Source organism: Centropristis striata, chromosome 2, assembly GCF_030273125.1.
Source record: "Centropristis striata isolate RG_2023a ecotype Rhode Island chromosome 2, C.striata_1.0, whole genome shotgun sequence".
Lineage (NCBI taxonomy): Eukaryota > Metazoa > Chordata > Actinopteri > Perciformes > Serranidae > Centropristis > Centropristis striata.
This window is the reverse complement of record NC_081518.1, coordinates 5,554,910-5,573,511: the sequence shown is the minus strand read 5'-3', so window position 1 is coordinate 5,573,511 and position 18,602 is coordinate 5,554,910. Positions and strand designations below refer to the sequence as shown.

At 39.0% G+C, this 18,602-nt stretch overlaps 1 protein-coding gene across 8 annotated transcripts in view; it reads left to right on the top strand.

Annotated features, from left to right (window-relative positions):
• The window catches only part of plekha7b (pleckstrin homology domain containing, family A member 7b), a 100,540-nt gene that overhangs the window by 78,783 nt on the left and 3,155 nt on the right, over positions 1–18,602 (top strand). For all 8 annotated transcript variants that reach the window (XM_059350813.1, XM_059350805.1, XM_059350779.1 and 5 more), the window contains 10 exons: positions 1,804–1,905; positions 3,230–3,341; positions 3,554–3,771; positions 5,674–5,865; positions 5,943–6,057; positions 6,176–6,267; positions 7,776–8,000; positions 10,712–10,942; positions 12,633–12,766; positions 14,858–15,006. In XM_059350813.1, coding sequence (XP_059206796.1) covers positions 1,804–1,905; positions 3,230–3,341; positions 3,554–3,771; positions 5,674–5,865; positions 5,943–6,057; positions 6,176–6,267; positions 7,776–8,000; positions 10,712–10,942; positions 12,633–12,766; positions 14,858–15,006 — 1,570 coding nt within the window. The remainder of the gene's footprint in view (positions 1–1,803; positions 1,906–3,229; positions 3,342–3,553; positions 3,772–5,673; positions 5,866–5,942; positions 6,058–6,175; positions 6,268–7,775; positions 8,001–10,711; positions 10,943–12,632; positions 12,767–14,857; positions 15,007–18,602) is intronic.

Genomic DNA, 18,602 nt, shown 5'->3' with positions numbered 1-18,602 from the left:
CACAATGACGAATACTATTACTACTACTATTACGAAGAATATTGAATGAGGTCAAATAATGCAGCGTATATATGTAAAAGTAATCCCTGTGAGCAAAAACCTCATTTCCAACAGTTTCTTCTACTCTTGGCTTGAGCTGACGTCAGTTTGTGAGAGATTTTTTAATTATGGTCATCTGCTCCAGGCACTGTTTACATTATATACACTGCTACATGTAGCTACAGTACTGCCAGAACATATTTTACTGTGCAGGCTTTGATTTTGAAGCTGTTACTGCTGATTTTTTTTATATTATAGTCCTTTCCAGGAGTCAGGTGCTGCTAACGTCAGGAAAACCTGTAATCTCAGCTGCCAATGTTGTCATTTGCTCCCTAATTTCAGATCACATTCCTGCTGGAACATGTTCAACTGTGCAGTTTTTGGTTTAGAAGCTCTTATTTATGATTTTTTCATGGTAAAAAAGTACAGTTTTACTCCATTATTAGTCATTTTTCCGGCCACTCAGGCTGCAATGACGCTGGTGCGGACCAATCACAGCATAAAGGATAAAAGACAGGCGAGAAAAAAGAGCGTTGAATAGAGGTGCAGCAGCCATTTGCAGTATGAGAATTGCAGAGAGATTTTTTTTTTCTTCCATTTTTAACCCTTTGATGCACAGCATGGGTCTAAAGTGACCCGACAGAGTTTTTATGTTCTATATCTTTGCAATAAATTATTTTCATCATTCAGTATTCCATTTCAAATAACTTGTTTTTGAAAAACGTACATCCTAATTTTATGTTTTCCTTTCTTACTTTTTGAATAAAATCCCTTTTTGTGTCACTACTCTTCTAATGCACAACATGGGTCAAAAATGACCCATATCCAATTTTTAGCAAAGTAGCTTGCTAAGCTAACTACTTAGCTAACTTCTTGGCTAAGCAGTTAGCTTAGCAAGCTACTTAGCCAAGTAGTTAGCTATGTAATAACACAAAACCTTTTTTTCTTCATAAAGTATGAGAGGCAAAATGGAAATAATGATCTGTTGTTATCAAAAACAAGATATTTAAATAATACTTGGAATATTCAATCATAAAATAAGTTGATATCAAAAGATAGAGCACAGAAACACACAGCAGCATTAAATAACATGGGGAATGAATGAGGGTCATTTTAGACCCATGATGTGCATCAAAGGGTTAAAGCATGTAAACATCTTCTTGTAGAACCCTAAAATACAAGTATGAACCTGAAAAAGAGTATAATAGGTCCCCTTTTAAATATGCACTGTGGCCCATCCAACATAGTTAATTTAGGTTCAGCAGGTTAGACACTTTGACTCCACTGGTACATACAAACACATGCTGCCACTTGCAGTATGTTTTTATGAGTTGGTAACAAGATGTTCACTTCTATTTTTAGTTGTTCCCTTTTGTTGGTTTCTGCAACTGGCACAATGTTTCAGGTTGACTGTGACTATCAAAATGAGTGCTCCGGGGACAAACCTGAGTCTAAAAATAAACTCATGAGTACATCTCTTTGTCACTCTTAGTCAAAATGTGTATTGGTATTCAAAATATTTAGCGTTAAAATAACAAAAAGTTCCAAAAAACCCTTTACAAATAAACTGTAAGAAGAGTAGGCGAGTATTTCTGGCAACTGACCACAGTGGCACACATGGGTTCACTGTGTGTGTCAGTGTCACCATAAATCTTTTTATAATGGCTTTGAACCCTGAAACCGTTAAAGAAGCATGAGTGCAGTATCTAAAAGCAGCGTCTTGTCTCATTAGAACATGGGAGTTTGTCCTGCTTTGTTTTGCAGGAGATGGAGAACGCGTGGAATGAGTACAGCCGGCTGGAGAGAGATGTGGACTGGCTGAAGTCGGCCCTGCAGGGACAGATGAACCGCAGCGATCTCTCTCAGGTCTGTGGCTCACTGATCTCTGTTAACACACACACACACACACTCTCCCAGATGGGTGTGTGTGGGAATGAGTTACAAACTACTGATTTCATATGCACAGACAAAGAAAAGAACTGAGTGTGGTTTTAATCTGCTCAGAGAATCAGCTTCAAATTAAAAACTACATTTTGCCAAATAGAGGACTTTTCCCTGGTAGTAGTTTCCTCATGTAAACTAGTGCTGTGCCCGTAGGAAGTATTTACTGTATATAGTATGTTCATATAGTGGGAGATTAAGTAGGCCAAATCACACAATGGGGCTTTTATAGATAGCTGATAGCTGATATGCTATATTGCATGTAAGTATCTCATATCAAATGATTATGGGCATTACGCTAAGCAACATGAATGTCATCCCTGAATTACATAGTAATGCAACATAAGAAGTGAATAAAGCTAAATCTCCGCTTAGCATGTAATAACAGAATTTGCACATTACATGCAGACCACTACAACGTCTGCAACTCCATAAAACACTTACTTTTCATAAGGTATCACACCATCCAGCACATACACATTGAACATTGATATTCGCTGGAAACTATTAGAATATTATTGGAAAATCGAACCTTGTAGCGCACTTTAAAACGAAATAATCTAAAACTAAATAATGATATTTTGAAAAATGAATTCAAAAATCTTCAAAATCAAGGATGTACACCTTCATGCCATGCACAAGCCACAGAACGGTCAGAGAGATATGAACCAAAAAATTTATACAAACTGAAACAAATTGTTTACATTTTAAATTTTATTTAACATTGGTGTTGACCCAAAGCAATTTATCTTCTGATTGTAAAATGTTCAGCTTATACACAGGATTAAAACATCTTTTTCTCTTTCATTTTTGGGCATCTCAAATGTGCATCATAGCTTATAAAAGTCTACGACTCTACGGCACCTTCACCTCTACATTTTGCCAACTTCAAATCTAGTTTTAAGTTTCCCTAGCTGGGCTAGCTTTAGATTCCAAATCTCCTGAGATATTATTTCAGTGTCAAGCCTCTTATTTGCACTTTGGTTCTCGCTGCTTTCTGACTAAATCATTTTAATAAATGCTCATTATGACGTATTAGTAAAGCTGGTAGGCTAATATAGACTTAGCTGTTTTATCATCATTGTAAGGCTTAAAAGAAGGTTTGCGGCTCCATTACGACATTTTTTCCCTTTTTTCGGCAACAGTGGCTCTTTTGCCCATTAAGGTTGCCGACCCCTGCCACACACACACACACACACACACACACGCTTCTTGCTTTTACATATAGATGTGTGTTTCTGTGTTTCAGCAAGAGAAAGTTCAGATCAGAAAAGAGCTGTGGAGGATTGAGGATGTCATTGCAGGCCTCAGCACCAGTAAAGCCAACTACAAAGTCACTATCTCCTCCGTCACCAACCCAGGTGAGACATCCGGAGCTTTCATGTGTACAAAGCCAAAGATATTAACTGTCTGTAGTCTAGGCCACATGGTCATGTTACTGTATCTCACCATTAAAGCTCTTAATCACACAGTCGATGCTAATGCCTTGAACACTTCCCATGGGAAAAGAAAGCACTGTCTTTACAGCGCGTGTGTATTCATGTTACATGTTCATGTACACTGAATTCCCCAGAGAGGAAATTTGTGCCTTCAGTGTCGGCGTCATCAGTGCCTTCTGTGTCTGGGAGCCCGTCTGCTATGGAGATGAGATTGTCCCAGCAGCAGCAGCAGCAGCAGCAGCACAGCCCCCACCTCAGCCCCAGCAGCCACACCCCCACCCTCTGCTCCAGCCCCAGCCAGCAGCCCTTACACCACTGGGTGGACGCAGCCATCACCAGTGGGCTTAAATGGGTGAGTGATGCAGCAGAAGTCAGATGAAAAACAAAGCTGCATTAAGTGTTTGTACTGTGCAGTTTGTGTCACTTTTCATACACCATCTCCAATTGTCTGATTGGTCAAAACTATCCCAAAAGCTTTGCCTTTTCTTTTTCGCTCAATGTTTCCATTAACACTTATTTTAGCACTAGTTAAATGGTTGCAACTACCAATTATTTTCCTCTTTTACGCCTAAATACTATCAACCTGTCTGGGCCGTCAGAGGTCCAAACACACTGTTGCGTCATGCCGTTCGTTAGCCGCAAGCTAACATTAGCTAACAATTAAAGTTGTGTTAATCACAAAAAGCTACTATTACTTCCCGTCGCTAAACAAATGCAGTTTTCAAAATAAGAGCACAGAATCCACCACAGAATTTACAAGAAGACTGTCAAAATAAGATGCCTTAAATAAAACATACAAGAACCCTTATTCTCCTTAACAATAATTAATCAAAATATGCAATGATAAGATCAGTGTATATGATGGAGTAGTGGCATTAGAATGTGTGAGAGGCACCAAATTTGGGCTTTTATGAAAATAAAAAGAAGAGGTTATGTGAGGTTTTTGCTATATCGCCCACCCCTATCTGGAGCCCCTTAACTTTCAATTTCCAAGGGATGTTGTCAACAGGTACAGACGAAAAAAATGTGGATGAACCTAAAACCAATCAGAGCAACGAAATGTGACTTAGCGCAGAGTGACACATGCAGGCTGCGGATGGTGCTTGGGTCCATTTTCGAGGAGGAAAAGCTATTGTGGCATGGTCACAAACTTGTAAACAACAAATTTGTTTCTGACAATATTAAAGGCAAGAAATTCAGTAACAGAATCTTTAATTTACATTTGATTCCCTCTGTCTTGTTGGTCAAATCCGTCCCATACTATATGGGGCTGGAAATGTGTCTCAATAGGAGGGAGAGCAGATGCATCTGCCAGAGCAAGTGAAACATGCGCTCAGCTGATCTGTCCGGTTCTCAGGCTACACAACAGCTGGATTGTTGCAACAGCACACAAATCCATCTTGTCAACTTTCAAGTAATGCATTTGTGTTCAGAACAATCAGCGTGCTGTGAAGAACTTCTGGCAGCTGCTGGCGTTATTTAGTCGAGAGAGACGACACAGAGAGAAGACTGTTGGTTCAAAACAAGAATAGCAGCTCTTAAAGATATTAGCTGTAACAGCATCGGTTATATCAGAAGTGGAGAGTATCACTTCACTGAAAGAAGAACAACACTGTCGGCTTTTCTTCATGTTAGAGACGTTTCACTGTCTTCGTGTGTTTGACGATGACAGATGGTTCATCCAATCACCTGCCATGGATTTTTTGAAGGTGCCACTTCACCTTCAAACAAAAATGTTGCCAGTTTTGCCTTTATTGGATAGCAAATAGTATTGAGACAGACAGGAACAAGTGGAGAGAGAAACTCACAAATCTATATGCAGAATCAGAATTCAATTCGTGGTTTTGTGGTATTTAGAAATGACAGCACTGGTCAGTTATTATGCTCCTCACCTGTGGAACAAACTACCTGTAGATCTGAGGTCTGCTATTGTTTACTGCAGCGTACTCTTAACTTTAACACTTATCTGCTGTACTCTACTGCCCTTACTTTTTAACTATGCAGTGTTTGACTTGTGCTTTTTATTATTTTATCTCTTTTCCTATCCTGCTGTATCTTATTTTATCTTATTAGTATTTTTATTTCCATTTCTCTGTTTTAATTGACTGTTTTTACTGTTTTCTATTGTGTCTTGCTGTTTTTAATGTTTATGTAAATCACTTTTTATCACCTTGTGTTGAATTGTGCTATATAAATAAACTTGCCTTGCCTGGTTGATGCTTGTTTGTGGAAAGTGAACTGGTTTTGGGTGCAGGGTGAGGAAGATGTGCCTCCCAGACCTCCTCTACCTCAGCTCTACAGTCCTGATGAGCATCCTCCTGCTGTGCCCCCGTTGCCCCGGGAGACGACGGTCATCAGACACACTTCTGTACGCGGCCTCAAACGACAGTCAGATGAACGCAAAAGGGACAGAGAGATTGGCCAGTACACTAACGGAGACAGTAAGGTACATGTTTGTGTGTTTGTGCTGCTTACATTTCCAAAGTGTATTATGTGTTTTTAATCTCTGCTTGCGGATCTCAGGTGGAACTTCGGCCTTTCCTGAGCGATCCGGAGCTGATGGGAGCCGGGGACGGCTCCAGCCACATCAGTGTGGTAGCGTCTGGACATGCCGGTTATCAGACGTTACCCAGCAGAGGTACGTGGATGATGGAGCGGCTAGAACAGAAATATGAAAGCATATTGATTATGTTAAAGAATGTACACTAGTGTCTGGCTACATTATTCGGGAACGGTGTTTGTTGGCTTTCCCTCAGGAGCGGCGGGCTCCTCGCTAAGGCTGAATCAGTCATCCAGCATCTCCTCGTACGTGACCCTCCGAAGAGCAGCCTCCGCTGCCGGCATGAAGGTGAGGCTCACAGTTAACCAAGAATTAAAGTGTATAAAGGGAATCAAAGTGAGGTACCAGAGCAGTGGTGAGACAGCACAGATACAGTAGGATATAACTCTATATATATCTATGAAATTATTAATTAAACGAGAGTTAAATTTTAAATAAACTTTATTGCCTTTATGCACATTAACAGGCAATTAACATCACAAAGGAAAACAAATCAAAACATCTTGAGATTGGGTCTCATCTGTCACACAAATTGCACTGTAAAGGGTACTGCACATATTTGATCTGATTCTGTATTCACAAAAAAAGGGATATTTTAGATAATAATAGTGTATAAGAGTCTTAAGCAATATAGTCGGTAACTGGGGTCCACCTTCTCATAAAAACAGGTACTTTTAGCTGCAATTGGGCAGTCACATATTCCATCATGTAGACATGTTTTACTTTCTGTAACCACTCAGTGATCGGGGGGGGGGGGGTGTCAGTCTTCATCCAATTTATAGTAATAATTTTTCTTGCAATCATCAACAAAATGTGTAATATATAACATTCTGTGGTAAACAGGTGGCCAGGAAACACATCTTTAAAAAATAACAGAGTCCATTGGAAGTTCCACTGCCAAATTTTTTTCCAGTTTTTTGACATTTTTCCAAAATGTTTGTACTTTCAGGCAGTCCCAAAATATATGAGTATGGTCGCCAACCATGCCACAGTTCCTCCAACATTTGCTGCTGGAATTGTTCTTGGAACCAAAGGTTGTTAGTGGTGTCCTGGAGAACCTAATTTTGACCTTCCAGTCAAACTATTTGTATAGTTGGCTTCCAAACCCCTTATGGCATCTGGAACATAGAGTTAAATATTTTGATATCTGGTGCTCACATTATTGCTATTGGATATCCCAAGTCCTCCATCAAACCCAGCTGGAAGTGTTCACTGCTGGGAAGTCAGTGAGGGATCCTGTTTGTTTGTTTTTCTGGGAAAAAAAAATACTGTGTAAAGTGTTTGAAAAAAAATGCTTTTGGAACCACTTTTTACAGCAGATTCATATCTCAATATTTACATTTTCCAGTAATTGAAAATGTTTTTCATCACAAGAAGAAATCTTTCATTTTCAAAGCAAATTTTTTTATTCGTTCATTCAGACTGAAAAGGTTGAACTATCATATTTTGATGAAAGGACTTTTTCAAGCTGCTTTTTTTATGTATAGACTTATTTATCAGAATTGCTGCTTCAACCTTATAAACATCTGCCAAAATGATTAGAATTCCTTTTTAAATAAGCATTTATTCTGGAGAACAACAATAAGCATTTGAGGGACTTGACAAGTTACATAACATTTTGCATCTGATTCTCTCCGTTTGTGAAAACTGAATTGTCTACCATTTCCTTTTCCTTATCAACCTTAGCTTTTACCCAGAATTTAGTTGGGCTTTTTTTTTTGTTGCTTCCACTTCTTTTCCCTTCTGCTGCACCTTTTGCTCATGTTATCAACTCTATTTCCTCCCACTCCTCTCAGGAGAGACCAAAAAGTGCCTTGGAGCGTCTGTACTCTGGGGATCCAGCGCAGCAGCAGCAGAGGGGTAAGATGAGTGCCGACGAGCAGCTGGAGAGGATGAAGAGGCACCAGAAGGCCCTCGTCCGCCAACGCAAACGCACCCTGAGCCACGGAGACCGCCAAGGCTCTTCATCGTCGCGCACCTCGTCCTCATCCTCGCGCCCGCTTTCAGCAGACTTGGGATCAGTATGTTACTAGAACAGTATCACACGTCACACATGACGCATGAGGGCAACCAAACCGAGCCTGGAGATCTACAGTAGCAATGCGTGCCTTTACTCAGTCTAGTCTGGGTTTAATACTTTAGGTTAGCGCAGTATGGCAGTTCACTGTGTGACCTAATTCATGCATGTTGTTTTTAGACTTTAACAGACCTTTTTCACAGCACACATTTTGGCTGGTCATAGTAGGAAACGCACAGGTACGAACTGACATTAACATTTATGATGGCTCCATTTATGTCCCAGTTAACTATGGAACCTGGTCTCACAGGAATCTGTGAAATAGCCACGGATTCGCTTAACTCAAAATCCGTGGAATAGCCACGGAATCACTCAAATTTCCGTGAAACTGACAGGGATTTCGCTACAATGCAAGTTAATATTTTTTACTATTGGTTTGTTCCAAATCACGTGACTTTTAAGGTCCCGGCAGTGAGAACAAAAAACATCAAGTCAAAAGTCAAAACTAAGTCAAAATCAATATTTTGACTGCTTAAAAGTGGATTTTGATCACATTTCTAGCGAGAAATATATGTTTTATTTTCTAAATATTCACTCAGTGAATGTACATAATCACTTTGTATGTTGGAATAGCCACGGGATATGACTGTCATTAACTTGCATTGTAGCGAAATCCGTGACAGCTTCACGGAACATTGAACCAACTATGACTGTATAAAATATGGAGACATTCTCTGTGATGACACCCTAAGGCAGGGGGAGGCAACCTGAGGCTCTGGAGCCACATGTGGCTCCTCAGGCCATCTGCAGTGGCTCTCTGTGGCTGTGAGAAAAAAATTATACGAAATAAAATGGTTATTTCGTTACATTAACATTTTTAATTTATCATTGATGTAGGCCCAAAGCTATTTGTATTCTTCAGTTGTAAAAATGTATAGCTTATTATATATAGCATTAAAAAATGTTTTCACATTTTAGTCAACTTAAATGTGCATCATAGCTTACGAAAGTCTACACCGTGGCGCCTTAAGCTCTTAATTTTGTGTGGCTACTCACTATTTTGCTGGCTTTTAAAAGTGACGCGTGTTGTTGTGGCGTCGAATACTACGTCACATCCTGCTTAGCGTTCTATCCAATCAGCAACCAGGGGAGAAAAATGTCCCTGTTCTTCGACAGGCCAAAAAACAGCCGGTCAAACAGACGCTAGAGCAGCTCACAACATGGATCCAACATGCAGAATACAGAGACCCTGAATCAGCTAAATGAATTTCTGCCATTAATATATTTATAACTTACACCTGTGCTTTTCCTACTGCTACTTGTCAAAATGTATTCCTTAAAAAAGGCCTACTCAGATAAGTTAGTGACAGTTTCTGCTTTTAAAAACTTAACTGTAGCACAAAAAGTTTGTACCAGTGTTTATTATAAAGTGGAAATAATTATAGGGATGGTATTCTTGCTCATAAGCTTTACAAATAATACATCTTGCCTATCAAACACATAATACACTAATTACCTCAGACACAGGCCTCCAATGCCATCTACCCATCACATTCATCAATCTCTGTGTATTTTATATAATTATTACTTGTTAGAGACCTTAACATTGCTTCATCTATCCATCCTCACCTCTTCTTACTGATCTGTCCATTTCTTACCTCTGGTTTCTTTCACTCTGACAGTATATTTTTATCATAATACCATACTTTTTCTTCCCTTTATCGGTGAGTCCTGTCTCTCCTCGTTTAGATATCAATGCCTGCTGTTCTTTAATTACGTGCTCTTGCTGTCTCTAAGCAGTCCATTTATGTGTGTGTGTGTGTGTGTGTGTGTGTGTGTGTGTGTGTAAGAGAAAGAAAGTGCCTACTTATTTTCTACTGACCAAATCATTGACATACACTGAGCAATGCCTATTTAAGCCTATTCATCTCAATCTAATCATGGCATTTTTCTTGCTTTTTTTTTTTTTTTTACTCAAAAGAAGAAAAAGATGTTATGAGTGTTTATGGATCGGGGCTTAATGTTGTCCCATTTCCCAGTCTATGTGAGAGGAAGCCTTTTATTTAGACAATACTAATGTGTATGAAATCCATATCATATCATATCAAAACATAGGTTTAAGTGATTTCAGTGTTTGCTCATTGGCGTTATCTGCTAATTAACTGTTAGTTATAAGAATGCTTCCTTTTTCAAATGTGAATGTTTGCAAATAAATAAACATTATTTTCTAATGGACTCATATTGCCATGTTTTTTATTTATCATATATTTTTTTCTCTGAATATATACCATATGGTCGTGTTTGGTAAAGCTGTCATCAGAATGAGTGATATTTCTTGTTTGTGTCGGTGGCGTTGTGCTGTCTTCTTTATCACTGTTGTAGAGAATTTACAGCATGCTGTGATTTGAGAGCATAAGCATGCATATTCAATCGATGCATGTTCCATCTTTTTTTTTTTCCCTTTTTCACACCTGTATACACTCACACACACACACACACACACACATGCACACACACACTTTCTCTGCAGCATTAAAATCATGTCAGCATACCAGTGATACCGAGTGTTGTTCAGTACTTGTTGAAATGAAATGAAATTATGTGTGAAGGCAAGTGACACAAGTAATTTTCAAATTTACTTGATAAGTGCTTGATGGCAGCATCCTGTAATTTGTCTCACAGCCTATTTTTTTTCTTCCTCTGTGCGTTATCCAGTGGAAGAGAGAGCAGGAGTTTGACCTGCAGTTGCTGGAGAGGGCTGTTCAGGGGGAGGAGGCCCAGCAGGGAGTCCGGAGCGTTCAGGGGGAGGAAAGACCTCCCGAGCACAACGAGAGACCGCGCTCGCACTCTGACGAGTGGCTCACCCTGAGGTCCACCGCCTCCACCCCGCCCGCCCACGAGCCCGACCTGGAGCCGCTAGAGTACGACCTGGACCTAAACAAAGAGGTAAGTTGAAATGGTTCAAAGTAGAACCTCCCACCATTAACCCTTTAAATGGCAAAGAACCATATTTGGTAACTTCCCATGCCTCCCCGTGAGGTCGTAGAACCACAAGGATTTCTCCCAACTAATCAACAAAGATCAGGCTGTCACAGATAGTGACACGATGGCACCTGACCAATCAGTGTAATAATAATAATAATAATAATACTAATAATAATAATAATAATAACTCAATTGACCTTCATTCGTTACAAAAGTAAAAGTCTTGTCATATCCTCCAATAGCACTTTAGGGTTGACATTTTCAATGTCCACACTGCAAAAAAGGTGTGTCTAAAAACAAGATAAAACCACAAAATCTGAGGGAAATTATCCTGCTGCATGGACAGATAATTTCACTTGACAAGAGTTCTTAAATTAAGATTGTTTAAATCTAGAAATAAGCATGTTGAACACTTACAACTGGCAACAAGATAAATTATCTAGCACTTTTAAATCTAAGGTCTTTTATCTTCGTAAGAAACAAATAATTTGCAGTGAAAGTACTTAGATGAGTGCCCTATAAAGGGTTAATGAGTGGATTGAAGTTGTCTTTGAGCTTTATGTTATGGAGAAGATATCGTTTTCCTTCAAAGTTGAAAAATATTTTTTTTTATAAGATCTGGACCAAATTGACTGAGTATTTAAAACCAATCAGATTTGATTTCATTTGAATATACTTGTGCTTTGTTAAAATTTATTTTTATTTTTATGTGATTTTTTGATTGTCTCAAATGGTGTGCTCTTCAGTTCTGTTTTTTTTTTTCCTTTCCTTTTTTGTTCACAACTGAAAATGAATAGTCTGTAAAAGAAACCCCAGAAGGGCAGTTTGGGCAAATCACTTAAACTTTCTACACCCTTCCTTTCCTAAGTCCTTGAATGACTACGGCTGTAATTGATGTATGTGATGGAAATTTGCCTTTCTAAATAAAAAGAGAACTTAAAAAAAAAAAAAGAGGTAAGTTATCTTTATCTTAGTGGAGAAATACATGAATATGATGAAGGAACTAGAAAGACATCACATTCCAAACTAAGGACAAATAAAAAGCCACAGTTCATCCAAAAAGTACAAAACGACAGGTCTTGTGCACTCAAGGTTGCTCCTTTTTTTTCAACTTATTCAATTTAGACACAATCAAACTGATGTTGGGGTTGGGTTGGTTTTTTAAACAAGAAAAGACTGTTAATTCATCCAAAGCTCTGAGCTGATCACCTTCACCTCAACCAAGTTGGAGACTAAAGTTAAATGAAAAATAAGAGCCTTGAAAATTGTTAATCACAGTTCAGTCCACGAACTCTCATAAAAGAATTTCATTATGAATGCTGTCTGTTATCTCCTCCCAACATTACTGAAAACTAACTTACATTCAATGGTCAGTTGAATAAAACCGGTCAAAATCAAGTGTTTTCAGCCCTGACCCAGCTGTGGAGCTGCATTCTGTCAGCTCTGTCTTGTTTAATCACATATTCTTCGCAACTTTAAGCAAATAAAAGTCCAACAACGTTTTAACTCTTTGTTGTAGACTTAACCTAGCGAAACTTGTATATTTCTCTTACAGTATCTCTCTGCATGTCTTTTATCTGTAAAAGTTGATGGATTCTTTTTTGGGGTGATGATAAAGCAGCTCAGACATTAACACACTCTGTATCTGCAGCTTTCCAAGCCTCAGAAAGTCTTGATCCCAGAGCGCTACGTGGATTCAGAGCCTGAGGAGCCTCTCAGTCCGCAGGAGGTGGAGGATCGTCATCGTAAAGTGGAGCGCATCAAGAGCATCCTGGCAAAGTCCAGGTAAATCAAGGAAAACTGATTTTACATTAAAAAGGGGAACTTTTTATTCAAAAGAAAGTGGGCAGCCACCGAATTCAAAGACCTCATCCACATTGTTGAAATCAGCCAAATACTCAGATTTCAGAACAAAACTTTGTCTCTCTTACTTCTCTGCAGGATCCTTTCCAATATGTTGTCAGACACATAGTAAGAACTTGAGCATGACGATGGCAAACACAACACACAAGCACTTTGTGCAATTGCCATTGCAGCCTGTTTGGCAGCTGCAGGCTGCAGCGCTCAATACTCGACCAATTTCAAAATGTGTTGTCCCCATTAGTCACTTGGACACAAAAACATTAGAGAAAAGAATCCAGGTTGAAAATACAGAAGTTTCTATTCAGGGCTGCTGATAAACAGCTGATTCTGGGGTTCCAGGAAGGCCCTGTAGTTAATCAGCCATCATGTCGGTTTGATCAAATCACATGAAATCTTCATAACGTCACAAAGTAAAAACCAAGCAGCGTCGAGGCATGCCGTCAACCTCCCTCTAAAGTCCTGCCTTTAAACTCCATGCCAGTTTCTGTTTGATGATGATAAGCTGAGTAAAACTGCAGATAAGGTAAATATATATTTAGTATAAAAATATAGCACAAGATGTTATCCTCATTTTACCTCTTATATGTTATTTTTACAACCTGTGATCACATTTGCAACATTTAAAACTCTTTATTGAGCTTGACTGTGTTTTGAAGAAAAAAAAAACTAATTTTCAAAATCAGATTTTTTGTTTTCTTGTTTGTTTTTTGGGTTAAAAAAATAGGTCTGTTGAAAAAATGATACCAACAACAAATATTCAAAAACGGTAAAATAACCTGTAACAACGGGCTCGCCGTCACCCCCGTATTTAGTGCAGTATTGGAATTAAAAAACTAAAATTGAGATGCAGGGAAAAAAAGGTCGGTAGCTCGTAGCCGGTTCGGTAGTCCGCCCGTTAACGGCCTCTATACAGAAACACACAGACATGGACTGAGTACACCAAGGGTGAAAATTGATAACAAATTATAAAAGATTATGCTAATTGAGCTAAAGTTAACAAAGCAAATTTACCACAACCTGCTGCTCGGTCCATGTGAGGCATCACGGCGAAATAGATCCCCAGGACGTAACATCTTAAGTATGATTGGGCAGGGACAAGAGGAAGTAGGAAGTGGAGAGTTGTGGAGTATTGGTTTGTTATTGAGAATTGGATTGAGAGTTATTTTTTTGTAAAGTGTTTGGATTTTCTATGTGTGGAAATAAACCCACAGTCAACACCACCAGAAGAGTCATTGTACTTTTATTTTGCCTCCTGACCGCTCGGGCAAGCTGACAAACAGCCAAACAACCAGTTAATCCAGAATACTCAGGCTCAGTAACACTTTAGATTAGGGAACACATATTCAACATTTATTAGCATGCAAATAAGTAACATACTTAATTAGTCATTATTAAGTAGTTATTAATGCCTTATTCTGCATGGCATATTATACAACCAGTAAGCCATTAACTAAGAGTTTTCCCTCAATAACCTCACAATTATTGCTTATTAGTAGTAAGTAAGGAAGTTGTTGGATATGAGTTACGATCTTAATATGCTTTACTTTGTATGGACCATATAAGTCTCTACATAGCGGTGAACGAAACCATGGAAACGGCAAATAGCCACCTTCTCCAGACCTTTGACGTGAATCCTTTTGGATGAGGATTGGTAGATTATAATGTCAATCATTACTCTACAAAGTGGGTCACTGGTAGACTAACATTGGCGCAAAGTGACCCACCAAGTGAGCCAATATGTTACTTATTTGCATGCTAATAAGCAACTAATTGATGTTGAATATGTGTTCCCTAATCTAAAGTGTTACCTCAGGTTCAGGCCCTTTGTTGGCAATCATTCACATTCAGATGTGTTCTTGAGCAAGTTGCGAAATTCCCGACACTTTCAAAGACAGTCGGCTATAGCTCAGGCTTCTCTCTGACATCCCTGCAGGTGAACATGTAGCCAGACAACGGCCCTCAGAGCATCAATGTAATTCTACATTATGTTTTATGTCTTTGTGCATGGGACAGCGTGCAGAACCTAGCACCCACAGTGACTGTGGACAAACCGGAGGTGGGGCTGGTGGCGCTGGACTCGGCTCTGCAGGAGCAGGAGAGGATCATCACCATGTCCTACACTCTCGCCTCGGAGGCTTCGCTCAAGAGTAAACTAGTCACAGGTTGGTCACTTATACCATTCAAAATCATCTTCTGTTGCTTTGAGTCTGTATGTTGTTGTAGGTTATACATCTAAAGAGTGTAAAAATCATTATTCCACTGAAACGCTTACAGAAATAATTACTGTATCTGCCTGAAAAAAAATAAAAAAGGTGCACGAGTGCTGACAGTTTCAGTAAAATTTCTCCCGGCATCAAACTGACATCTTTTGGTTGAAGAAAGGATTAGCAGAGGGAAGCAGCCTTTCAAGAATCCAGGATTGATAGAGTGGAGATGAGAAGGGCGTAAGGTGCAGAGTCAAGCAATAAGGCTGTTCATTTCCTAATAACTGAACATTATTCCTTCTTAGGAGTTCAGATAGTCTCTAATTGCAATCCGTGTAGAATCTTACGGGGGAGGAATAGCTTGATGAGGCCATTTTGTGAGCTGATCAATGACCCAGTCAAACTCCACTCTCCTTCTGCATACCGTTGATGCTGCTTTGAACGTAGCTCTGAACCTGCATAAAAGACACTGCGCTCACTTTTCATCTCTTTCATACTCTACAGCAGACAGGCAAGTTCATTTTCACTGTAGCTGCAGCAGATTGTCAGCCTGTCTGCCTCACTCACACACACACACATATGCACACATATATCTGTCACACACAGTAACACTCAAGCTGTCAGCGTGTGTGGAAGCTTAATATGCACAGTGAGGCAAAGTCAACAATTATAACATTATTTCCAGCATAGAGAAATGTCAGAGAATATAACTGGTGGCATCTTGTCAGCGGAGACTGAATCACCGACTTTCTCTGCCTTTGGTGTTAAAGTAAGGTATGCTGGTGCACTTTCAAATCCTGAATTAAAAGAAAAGTCTTTTTCACAGTATTATGCATGAGAGACTTCAATAATGCCCACATAAAAGCAGGAATATGCAGCCACTGCAATTACCTACAGCATATATTAAAAAAGGTGTTTTGGGTTGTTGAATTTGTTATTCTAAATTATTAAATAATTTGGTATTTTTGTAATTACTTGTCAGGGATACTGATAGAAATCTCTAATTTTGTTATGCGAAAATGATCCACAAAATGTGAATGATGTACCGAATAAACTTCCTCGTGTAGTGCCTCTTCAACTATTCATTGCTTTCCTCTCTTTTAAGCTGGTGAAATGTTCAAAAGACAGAAAAATAAAGCACTTGTCACGCCACTGCAACAGATCACAATGAGCCTCAGACGGCTCAAATATTAACTGCAAACATTTACCATCCAAATGACTTTCATCTCATCAAATGCCTTCAAATTACTTACTGTTTGGAACTCTTAAACGATAAAATGTGTTACTTGAAATCACGTTGATGTCACTAACTATTTTATAAGCACACACCTGCTACACTGTTGTATGAGTGTATAAGTTTTGTGAAAATCAGTTTAGTAATTTTCCCTTATTTCAAAGAGATTTATAAGATGATTTTTTGGGAAAATGGGATAAAAACGACAGACACAGTGATTTCATCCAAGTTGCCTACCACCAGTGTCATTACTACACAGTAATACTGGGCTTACACCAAAAGATTTCCACAGTCCCAGACTAAAAACTGAAAGTCTTTAGTAAATCTAGGAGTTTTACTGGAGTCACGGCGCTCCCGTCATCTCCATGGTTAAGTTTAAGGTAGTAATCTGCTCTGTTTCATATCAGTCTTTTACTAGTCTTGAGTTTGGATCATATCAAACGTGTTTGATATTATCTCAAGTCTCAGTGACGTCACACAATCAACAACCAATAGATGAGCGGGGAAAAGGTCCCCGGTTCCAGACCGGCCAGTAAAACCACTTCCACAGGAAAAAGGAACATCACAATAATGCTAGTAAGCTCAGTCCTAAATAAAAATATAGTGATGTCATATATTTTTTAGTTTCTTAGTAAAGAGAACAGTAAGGAGACCCAGTTAAAATGTATAAATAAATGTATACATAAATAAGTAATAAATAATGATTAATGTTTGATTAACTAAATGACAGTTGATAGAGCTGATAAATATAATTATTCAATTAAACACATTATAATTAAATAGGACATAAATGTTTATCATGAATTCATTTCTAAATGTTCCTTTCCTTTATTCTTCCTTATATCTATTTTTACTGTAAAATAGTCAACTTTTCATGTGATAAAAACAGAAACCCTTTTCCAGCTTTGTGAGGGGCATTTTGTGGCGTCTTCTCCTCTTCTTTTTGTTGTTGTTCTTTTCCAACACAAACCACTTCACACACTAGAGCAGCAGGAGCCAAAAGCTGCTTCTCCTCCATTTATTAAGTTTTTACTAAGAGCATGATGGGAAAAAATTGCATTGTGGGAAAAAACTGCTAAAAGAATCTAGAACACTTGTCTTTAGATGTGAGCAGGTGTGAGCTGCTAGTTTTCCGGGAGTCTTTTCCAAATCTTTCCAAAGTCTTCTGATGTATAAGTAGCATAAGCTGAAGTGTAGTTGTGTGTTCTTTAGAAAACATTGTGTTGTTCTCAACAAGTTTCATGCTTTAAAACTGTCCCTGAAGTGTCTATTTGACTAACAAACTGATGTCCTTTCCTCCCTGTTTTCCTCCTGTCCTCTCCTCCTCCGTAGTTCCACCGCAGGCTAACATCCCCACCCCTCCTCCCCTACCTCCTCCTCCGCCTCCTCCTCCTCTTCCTCCTTCTCCTGCTCCTCCTGTATCTCTGGCGCCTCCCTCTCCTCTAAGCAACGGAATTCACTACACGTTTGTCTAATCCGAGAAGCAAAGTAAGGCCCGACTGCATGTGTTACGCTGCTAATGTTGGGGAGACCCCACTAATTCTCTGTAACACGGGGGCTCCTCACTCTGCATGCTCGCTGCTCCGCTGTGATTGTAGGAAACACATCTTGTCTAGGTTAGGGAAGCCCTGCCTCTGCTCCCATTATAATCAAAACAAACATCTGCAGGCAGTCTGCTCATCCCACTGTGATAATTGTGTGTAAATTGTTTTTTTCTTTTTTTTTCTTTTTGTACCACTGCCAAAATATTTATGGATGGTTGAGAAAAGAAAGAGCTCAAAGGAACATGACTGTTTGTAGCATTGTGTATAATTAACAAAGGAGACACCTTCTGATTTAGCACCTTGACAGTTCAGTAGTCAGCACAGCTGCACTCACAGCACCAATTAGCTCCCCATCTGTAGTCTGGCAGCCAAAAGTCAGAAAAAAAACTGCAGATATTATTGTTGCTACTGTACACGCAGAAACAGGCTGTGTGTCATTTTACTGCCTTAATTTAACTACAGCCAATAATGGCAACTATTATCAGGGTTCATACGGGTGCTTGAAATCCTTGAAAATGCTTGAATTTAAATGTTGTATTTTCAAGGTTTAAAAAGTGCTTGGATTTTGGATAACGTGCTTGTAAAGGCTTGAAATTCTTACTGTATTTCTCTTGCAATCTGACTATATCCATCTATAGACTATAGATAATCACATGTTCAATGTAAAGAATAATGAGTAGCCTATCTGAAATGAAGATCGTTCCTCCTAAAAGTGTAATACCATCACTGTTGGTATGGTTCAGTGAAATCTCCCCCTTTTAGTATGTAAGTACTCA